A 10,443-nucleotide genomic window follows, 5' to 3' on the forward strand; every position below is an offset into this window, starting at 1 on the left:
GTGTGTGTGTGTGTGTGTGTGTGTGTGTGTGTGTGTGTGTGCATGCAGTTTCAGTTTGCAGTGCAACGTACGTGTGTGTGTGTGTGTGTGTGTGTGTGTGTGTGTGTGTGTGTGTGTGTGTGTGTGTGTGTGTGTGTGTGTGTGTGTGTAACATGGATCCTCAAAATGATGATGCAATACAGATTCATATACAAGTAAATGGAATGATATCTTAGATAAATAATGTTAACCTCTGTGTGTGTGTGTGTGTGTGTGTGTGTGTGTGTGTGTGTGTGTGTGTGTGTGTGTGTGTGTGTGTGTGTGTGTGTGTGTGTGTGTGTGCGCGTGTGTGTGTGTGTGTGTGTGTGTGTCCGTGTGTAGGGGCTGCTGTCAGAGATCCTGCGCAAGGAGGAGGACCCTCGCTCGGCCTCTCAGTCGCTGCTCGTCAACCTGAAGGCCATGCAGAACTTCCTGAACCTTCCCGAGGGCGAGCGAGACCGCATCTACCAGGAGGAGAGAGAGAGGAGCACCAACTCCAACCACAACCTGTCAGTCAACCACATCTCCAGCCCCAACACGCACCGCCTCCCACAGGTACACACTCTTTAGTATCGGTTTATTTATTCTGCTTTCTACGGTTTTCTCTGCAACCTTGTGAGGTTGTAAGGCAGCTCGTCTCAGTGTGTGTGTGTCTGTTTGCAGACGAAGTGCATCCTGTCTGCTGTGGAGCTGCCGCTGAAGCTCGACTCTCAGGGCAACATCTCGTCAGGAATCTACGATGAGATCCAGCAGGAGATGAAGAGAGCGAAGGTGTCCCAGGCGCTGTTCGCAAAGGTGGCCGCCAATAAAAGCCAGGTCAGTCCCACAGAAACAGTTATTCTATAATTCTTTGAGATGCTTTCCTTTGTTTAATGATCTCGTTATATGCGGAATAATGTTTTTAAGAAGTACTGTAGACACACGAGCCTTGTGTAATACATCCGGGCTGACTTGATGATGTTTAAAGAGCTGATGAGTGTGTTACATGCAGGTGTGTGTGTGTGTGTGTGTGTGTGTGTGTGTGTGTGTGTGTGTGTGTGTGTGTGTGTGTGTGTGTGTGTGTGTGTGTGTGTGTGTGTGTGTGTGTGTGTGTGTGTGTGTGTGTGTGTGTGTGTGTGTGTGTGTGTGTGTGTGTGTGTGTGTGTGTGTGTGTGTGTGTGTGTGTGGGATCTGATTACCCGTTGTGGTATGCCATCATGTCTCCATCCTGGGATAAACAATGCGGGCGATGGAGGGAGAGATCAAAGTCTGTAAAGAAGGGGGAGAGAGGGCGAGACAGAGACGGGAAGGCGATGGGTTTTAAAACAATTTTCTTTTAACAAACTCCATACAAATTATTTACTACCAACACAAATGGGAAGAGTGTCTCCTGGTGTTTAAGAGACATCGAGAGAAGTCTGAAATGACAACGTGGTAAATGGATGAAGGAGGCGCAGAGGAGAGGGAGGAACAGAAGGAGGCAGGACGGAGGAAAAGAGAGACAAGAAGACGGAGGGATGATCACATTATTACCATTAATTTCCAGGCTGAAGGCTGCGCATAAACAACAGCTGGTGGCAGATCCTGGGTCAGCCTAGCAGAGATAATCTAATCTTCACACACACACACACACGCGCACACACACACACACACACACACACACACACACACACACACACACACACACACACTTGCAGACGCTCACTGCTCCCCTCAGACTTTTTCCTTCCGTTTTCTTTCCTTTTTTTAATCTTCTTTTATGGTACTAGTAAATAATGTATTTATTTTATCATTTTAATAAACCCTAAACAAATAAACAAACCCTTATGACCCCAGTTAAATGTTTGTATTAACCATTTGTAAAAAACAATGTTTAAACCAAATTAAACCACACATATTGATTAAAAAGTATTTCTAAAAAGCCGATAAATGTGCGGAATGACATGTGTGATATACAGAACAGCTTTCAGTCACTCAAGCAAGACTTTAGAAGAAAACATTGACATAAAACACAGCAGAGAAACACGGGACAAGAGACATGACAAGTCGAAACTAAGCATTTCAAAGACCCTACTGCTTACAGAACGAAAAAACAAACAACATTTGCCACAAAAAGTTTTCCTGAAGCAAAACCCTGCCTTTTAGACTCTAAGTGCTTTTACAGAAAGTCATGAAATGATGACAGGTTGAGTAACTGAGCGCCTGAATGTCCTGCAGGGCTGGCTGTGTGAGCTGCTCAGGTGGAAAGAGAGCCCGAGCCCAGAGAACCGCACCCTGTGGGAGAACCTGACCAACATCAGGAGGTTCCTGTTCCTCCGTCAGGCCGAGAGAGATCAGGTCTACGAGGAGGAGTCCAGGCAGCAGCACAGCGAGAGGCTGCACACCGCCCTGCACGTCCCCGAGCAGCAGGTACACACCGAACAGTCGATGGTACACACCGAACAGTCGTTGGTACACACTGTACAGTCTGTGGTACACACCGTACAGTCTGTGGTACACACCCTGCAGTCTGTGGTACACACCCTGCAGTCGGTGGTACACACCCTGCAGTCGATAGTACACACCGTACAGTCTGTGGTACACACCGTACAGTCGTTGGTACACACCGTACAGTCTGTGGTACACACCGTACAGTCTGTGGTACACACCGTACAGTCTGTGGTACACACCGTACAGTCTGTGGTACACACCGTACAGTCTGTGGTACACACTGTACAGTCTGTGGTACACACCGTACAGTCGGTGGTACACACCCTGCAGTCGGTGGTACACACCCTGCAGTCGATAGTACACACCGTACAGTCTGTGGTACACACCGTACAGTCTGTGGTACACACTGTACAGTCTGTGGTACACACCGTACAGTCTGTGGTACACACCGTACAGTCTGTGGTACACACTGTACAGTCTGTGGTACACACCGTACAGTCGGTGGTACACACCGAACAGTCGTTGGTACACACCCTGCAGTCTGTGGTACACACCCTGCAGTCGATGGCAGGGGTGTCCAAACTGTTTTCTCCGAGGGCCACATACAGAAAAATATTCGAAGGGCTGGGCCACTCATAGAGGTCAGGTTTATTGCCTCATAAGTGGAGTTAGCCAAATCAATCAAATGTAAATAAATGATGCTTGATGCAACAGCCTCCATGACAGCTTTCCACAAGGTTTCATTTACTTTGTTAGCAGCTCATTCCTTAAAACAGAAGCCTGAGATTGCTTATCATAAGAGGAAATAGGAAGGGCTTTTTTCTTAGAGTTGTTGGAACATATTTTCAACTTGAATTGACTGAAAGTGGGCTTCTTAACACATGAACACTACTGTGTAATATATGTGTACAGATATATTTAAGAAGCACAATACAAGACAAGCTCAAGTTTCATTGGTGGGCCGCATGCCATTATACTTTGCTGAGGGCCGATTCAAAATAGTTTGGACACCCCTGGTCTGTGGTGAACACCAGATCCAGCCAGAACCACCAGATGCACCTTCGACACATTAGTTTTACTCAGGAAATTGGAGAATTTAAAGAGGCCCTAACACGCAGCATGCCAGATCATTACTTTCACTTAGGAAATCAGTGATGACATGTGGTTAGTTTTAGATTAAAACTGCTGAAAATCTGTCTACAAAGGGGAAAAGAAAGCATTTTTCAAAACGCACAACCACTAAAGGCACAAATCAAAGTGTTTTGCGAGTGAGAAATCCGAAACAAAAGTTCCCTCCGTCGGATCCCACCACCTGCCCCTCTAGCAGACCTCCTCTTTGTCATACTTGTGTCCCATAAGTCATTGCAAATAGAAGTGGTAAATGACCAGCCCACACATTTCCTGCTAAACACTCCTCCATCCCACCCTCTCCCCGAAACCAAAACGCTCTCCAGTCTGGCCCGAAACCTCAATATTATTCAGAACATTCCCTGTAATTATTGACGCAGAGAAAAGGGGAATTGCCATTATCTTTATTTAGGTCCTTTAATTTTGATGGACCACAGATTTATGGGGCTGGATTCCTGTGTTTGGGTGTGTGGGCCGCCCCACCCTGTTAATAAGCTTTAGCAGTGTGTGCTTGTTTGTGTGTAGAAGTTGAGCGTGCATGTGAGCTGGTCACTGACACTTCCGCTTGTACTACATTTCCCATAAAGACTCTTATTATAGTCTAATAACATATCATGAGGCTTGCTCACAGAGACTGCGATGCTGGATCAAAACTGAAGTGTCTTTAAATTACTTTTGTCCCGTTCTCTGTTCATTTCATATGCTCGTAAAAACTGTTTGTCTTTGTAATCATTAGGCGTCCCTCTGTGATTTTGTGTGGTCATTGTGCGTCTCTTTGTAGTCATTGTGTGTATTTGTGTTCGTCCTTGTAGTGGTTTTGTGTCACTTTATAGTCATTTCTTTCTCATTGTAGTCAGTTTAGTCTCTTTGTTTCTCTCTGTAGTGGTTTGGTGTCTGTTTGCTCATTTGTCTTTGTGGCATGGTCCGTTCAGAAATACATATAATATTACCAAAATAAAACGGATAACTCCGGTTACATTTAAAATGTATTTCACTCGAGAAGACTGACTCTAGAAGGTACAACAGACCTCACATGGTCTTTGCTATGTGCAGATGTTCAGGAGAAAAACCCAACAGGGTAAACGTTTTGTTTGCTACGTTTATCCTTATTGGAGGTCTCTCTGGTGGCCACCGGTTATCGTTTAGTTTGTTGTTCATTAAGCCAGCCATGTGAATATCTCAAAAACAGCACCACTACCAAGGAGACGGTCAACGTCTACCCACCTCTGCAGTTCGTCTCACAAAGTGAAGAAATAAAGGCAGCATGGACACGAGACACAGTTTCTCAGAACTATAAATATATATAAGTCATACAAAAAAAATAAAATAGTGCCAGCTCGGGAGTTTAGCAGTCTTATGGTCTGTGGGATAAAACTGTCCCTGAGTCTGGTGGTCTTTGTCCTGATGCCGTAGTACCCTGAGCTTTGATTTCAATATTTATGACAATTAAGGTAGGCAGTTCTGACTTGTGTGTTCCCTATGTGTTTTTAACAATTACACATTACCTACTAATTTAGCCAAATCAGTTTCCTCTCTTTAGTTACGTGCTGTAGTGTAGTGTGTTTCTGCAGCTCCCTCAGGTGTAGGCATTCAGCAATCAGGGCTAAGAATGTGCTATCTATCATGTACTATAACATCCTATCATGTACTATAACATCCTATAATGTACTATAACATCCTATCATGTACTATAACATCCTATAATGTACTGAACATCCTATCATGTACTGAACATCCTATCATGTACTGAACATCCTATAATGTACTGAACATCCTATCATGTACTGAACATCCTATAATGTACTGAACATCCTATCATGTACTGAACATCCTATCATGTACTGAACATCCTATAATGTACATCTTTACACAACAAAAGTTAAAGTTGAATCCTTCCCTTTCTTTCCTACAGGTGCTCCACAGGCCGCCCCTGCCCCCCCTCACCTCTCCCTCTCCGGTTCATGAGGACCCTCTGCCCCTTCCTCTGCTGGTCCTTCAGGGATCAGAGGACGGGTCTCAGAGTGGGAGGAGCCCCGGCCTCTCCGCTGGTTCTGGTTCTGGGGGACAGAAGAAGGCGCGGTCCCGGACGCGGATCTCCCTGGAGGCGCTCGGCACCCTGCAGAGCTTCATCGGGGACGTGGGGCTGTACCCCGACCAGGAGGCCATCCACACCCTGTCCGCCCAGCTGGACCTGCCCAAACACACCATCGTCAAGTTCTTCCAGAACCAGCGCTACAACAACAAGCACCACAACAACCAGGTCCTAGAGGAGGAGGAGCGGGGGAGCCCCAACGAGGAGGGGGTCAGAGGGGAGTCTGTGTCTGAGGAGTCTGGAGAGGACGGGGGAGGGTCCGTGGAGGAAGGGAGAACAGAGGGAGGAGGAGATGTGGAGATGGAGAAAGAAGAAGAAGGGGATGATGGGAAACCCCCGTCCACTCTGTCCCCCTACAGCAGCCTGGACAGCCCCCCCTCTGCAGAGCAGCAGAGATAACACACTGTGAACACACACACAGATTACCTGGGAACACACACCTTTACAGAGCTGAGGATCAGAGCTCGATAAAATCTGAGGAGAATTATATATTTAAGTAATGTCGGACTGAAAAGGGATCGGAGACACTTCCAGTATTTGTGCTTTAACGCTGCCTGAAGACGAGATTTGACACTCTGCTGAAATACGTTCTTTTTCGTTGGGTTCCTTTTTCTTGAATCTGAAATCTTCTCAATATCGGTGGTACTCAAAGTCGTCCTGCAGCACAATCCACTTCTTTTAACGTTCTGTCACAGCACAAAGCTTCATCACAATCATTGTCTTAATATAATAACATGGACGTTTGTATTTAGCTGTGATCAGGAACGGATGCTGATTATCTCAAAGGACAGAGGGGAAGTGGATTATGCAACACGAGAGATTTGACACGTTTATTTATGTTTTGTATGTAGAGTGACGGAGGTTTTCACTGAGGGTGTGAGCAGTAGTCTGCTTTTAATTGGATTTGACATGGTCTAACAATATAAAAGAAATAGTTTCTGACCAGAAATGCTGAAAGTCAGGTATCTATCTTGGCAAAAATGTGTCAAAGTCCCATTTGAGAGACTTAAAGGTGGGGTAGGTAAGTTTCAGAAACCGGCTCGAGATACACTTTTTGTTATATTCCATGGAATGCTCTTAACATCCCGATAGCAATGAATATCTGAAGTGCTTTGACAACAAATCCATAAAAAAATGTCATCTGTAGAAGCCGTAATACTGTAACAAGTACAACCATGGCCTACCTGCCTGTCAGCCTTCTATCGGGGCACAAACTTATCTCGTGCCCTCATTGGTCATGTGCGCGTTCGTGTGTGTTGGAGGAGGGGCTCTGTGAGGAAGTGGCAGATTTTCTCCGGTTGTGTATTTTCAAATTCTAGCGATCTCGAGCCGGTTTCTCAAACTTACCTACCCCACCTTTAATGTGGTGCTTAAGCTCCATTGATGCTTCAAAATGAACAACCATTCTGTATACAAATCATTTCCCAACTGTTTTACGTCTTCAGCTAACCTTGTTCTGGTCAGATATTAGAAATAAATACAAATGAAGACACTGAAAGAAGCTGAAGTCGTGGTGATTGCTTTGGGAAAGTCGTACCTCAAATACTTAATGACATACATAAAAGCGAGCTCCATGTGAAACTGTCTACCCTCCCTTTTATATTTATTGCTAACTTTATATTGACTTAAATCGGAGTATTATTGTAATTACATTTTTGCTATTGTTTTCTTTGATGTGATAAAAACAGGATCACAGTGTTACGTTTATCGGATCCTTTATTTCTAAAACAGACTGAAGAGACTCGAGACATTTTTTGTTCGCAGACATTTCCGTACGTTATGATGTAAATGTTGACAACGGATCAGATGTGGGATGCGACCACTGTCACTGATCTCCGTCCTGATGGAGCTCAACGAGTCTCTGATCTGTTTCCACTTTGATGTTTGATTCTGTTGCGAGCGGGACATGAAATTCTGATAAAACTTTTACAAAATGTTCTTTATTTGTGGAAATGTGCCCCGTTTGTGCTGAAAACCCTGTACTAACCCACTTATCTACGTCATTGTAGACGTATGTGCTTCTATTGGCTAGCTCTAAGCGGTTGACCTATCACAAAGGAGCCGGCCAGCTGACCAATCAGAGCAGACTAGGCTCTGGTTCCAGACAGAGGGTGAAAAGAGGTGCTGCAGCAGGCAGTGTGAGACATGTCCCAGGAGAGACACTAATACTAACCTGAAAATGAGCAGGATATGTGCTGCTTTAAAATGCACTGACGTGAGAGAGGCTTCATGTTTCCGTGTGAAAGAAAGCGAGAAATCTGTCATTCCACTCCCGATCCTCAGCCCTCACATATCCTCAACTCTCACCACAAACTTTATAAAAAGAACAGCTGTGAAATGCAAATGTTACCACAGACATCATGTGTAAAAACAGCAGCTGTAAAATGCAAAGTGTCCAATGCATTAAGGAAAGGGGAGGGGTAAGACAAGTCCTCTTTAACTTCTGAGCCGAGTCTGAGAGACAAATGAAGGAGAAGGAAGGCTCTGAAGCAGCGTGAGTGTGAAGATGATGAATGAGTGTGTGAGAGTGTGTGAGGGTCCGGTCCTCAGGGATCACTGCAGGCTCTGCTCTCAGCTGTCGCCATCGGGATAAAGGTGAAGCCCACAATCTGTCGTCCATCATCTCATGACAGAGGACTAGCGTGTGTGTGTGCGTGTGCGTGTGCGTGTGTGTGTGTGTGAGAATGGTAATATATTTGGGGTATGGCATTAATCTGCAGATGTTTTGCTTAACATGAGACTAGACTTTTCTAGTTTTTGAACCAAAGACCAACACGTGACCTGAAATAGACCGGACAGTGCTAGTTTTTTTGTATTGCTTTTTACGATTGAAGCCATTGTTGATCATTTGTGATTCTCTAGATTAATTAGAAACAGATTAATGATCGACTCGTAGCTTTAACTCTGAGAAGATTCTTGTCTGCCAGGACACCTGACAACAATTTGAAGTAATTTAGCAAGTGCCACGCTAACAAATGTCTGTGTCTCTCCATCTGTCAACCTCTCCCCGATTAAGTGAATACTTATTGAATAATAGTTTTTTGTGTGGATTTACAGATTATAAGTAACTGCTCCCAGTGGGTCTGTTAATGGAGCCCCCCAGGCAGAACTTGTGGTAAGCCTCCATTAAACATGACATATAATTACGCCGAGTGGAGCCAACATTTTTGTATCAGTTGTAACAGATCGGCTAAACTGCTTTATTTGAAGAAAACATTTCAATTGAGTGCACCTGAATGACCCCTCATTGCACAAGACAAAGGTTATTACAGGAGAGAAGTAATGTTAGCTTTGTTTTCCATACTGAATATACACTTACCAAAAGTTAACACATCGGTCCTCTTTGGTTTCCCTGTTTCACATTACGTGATTTTCAACTGGAGTGGAAACCAGGATGAGAAACTTTGTTATAGAAAAAGCAACTGCATTTTACACGAGGAGGCCTCGGGGAACCCTGACACGAACTCTCCATCTTCACTAGTTAAATGTACATGAGCTCTAAATCACAATGTGCTCTTGTTGTGTGTGTTCATCGTAGTTAGCTCACATCCAATGTTACAACTGCATCAGTGAGTGTGGTGCGCTCCACTGGACTTCGGCTCACAGCTGGCTATTAGAGCCGTATGGCAGGCTGATACAGGGCCATTAGAGGTGTGTGTGTGTGTGTGTGTGTGTGTGTGTGTGTGTGTGTGTGTGTGTGTGTGTGTGTGTGTGTGTGTGTGTGTGTGTGTGTGTGTGTGTGTGTTGTGGGATAGGGACGCAGGTGCTCGGTGCGCTGATATTACCCAGGATGCTCAGGGTAGGGGCGCAGGGGTTATGGGGGGGAAGAAGTCTCTCTGTGGAGCTCGCAAACACACCTGTGATCCCCTGCTAGCACGCTCTCACACACACACACACACACACACACACACACACACACACACACACACACACACACACACACACACACACACACACACTCTGCCCCCCCAGCCCCTGCGCTGCAGCACGTTAATACACACTCTGATAAACAGGCTAATACTCGCAGCGGCAGCACTTTACACACCATTGAACACAACACACGGAGATCAGTGAAGCCAACACGTGGCTCTGTGTGTGCGTGTGTGTGTGTGTGTGTGTGTGTGTGTGTGTGTGTGTGTGTGTGTGTGTGTGTGTGTGTGTGTGTGTGTGTGTGTGCATTGTAATGCCATGTATGCAACAAAAAGTGTAAAAGGAGGCATTCCAACCTCATTAGGGAAAGTTGTACACTAAAGAAAGGCACACCTAATCACTTTTTCTATAAAAAAGAAAGAAAATGCAAATGATGTTTGTAGTTTTTGCTGAAATGCTAGTCCCTAGCTTCATTGCTAATATCTGGGGATGAACTGTTTTGTTTTACAACTCGAGAAGAGTTGACGAGCACACAAGCAATACTACACTTTCTGATTTAACTTCAACTTACTCTACTGTTTCTATAATCCAGTAGACAATTAGAGTGACACTTCATGTGCATTCTCCTCCCACTTCTATGTACTAAGTGGTTAAAGCAATTATATAACTCTATTACAAATATGAATGAAAAACACTCAAGTTTTGGTCCATGACACACACACACACACACACACACACACACACACACACACACACACACACACACACACACACACACACACACACACACACACACACACACACACACACACACACAGATGGTGAAAACACCCCTAAAACACCCGAAGATTAAACGAGTCAGAAAACAACCACATCACATCGACTTAAAAAACATTTCATTATGGTTTTTATCTGTGCCGCTAAAT

At 44.8% G+C, this 10,443-nt stretch overlaps 1 protein-coding gene across 1 annotated transcript in view; it reads left to right on the forward strand.

The window, feature by feature from the left end:
• Positions 1 to 6,068, forward strand: part of satb2 (SATB homeobox 2) — a 26,259-nt gene extending 20,191 nt beyond the window's left edge. Inside the window, exons 10-13 of the mRNA XM_034097321.1 lie at positions 361 to 573; positions 682 to 834; positions 2,215 to 2,406; positions 5,468 to 6,068. Coding sequence (XP_033953212.1) covers positions 361 to 573; positions 682 to 834; positions 2,215 to 2,406; positions 5,468 to 6,046 — 1,137 coding nt within the window. The 3' untranslated portion in view covers positions 6,047 to 6,068. The remainder of the gene's footprint in view (positions 1 to 360; positions 574 to 681; positions 835 to 2,214; positions 2,407 to 5,467) is intronic.
• Positions 6,069 to 10,443: the final 4,375 nt, after the last annotated feature.

The sequence above is a fragment of the Pseudochaenichthys georgianus genome, chromosome 2 (genome assembly GCF_902827115.2).
Source record: "Pseudochaenichthys georgianus chromosome 2, fPseGeo1.2, whole genome shotgun sequence".
Lineage (NCBI taxonomy): Eukaryota > Metazoa > Chordata > Actinopteri > Perciformes > Channichthyidae > Pseudochaenichthys > Pseudochaenichthys georgianus.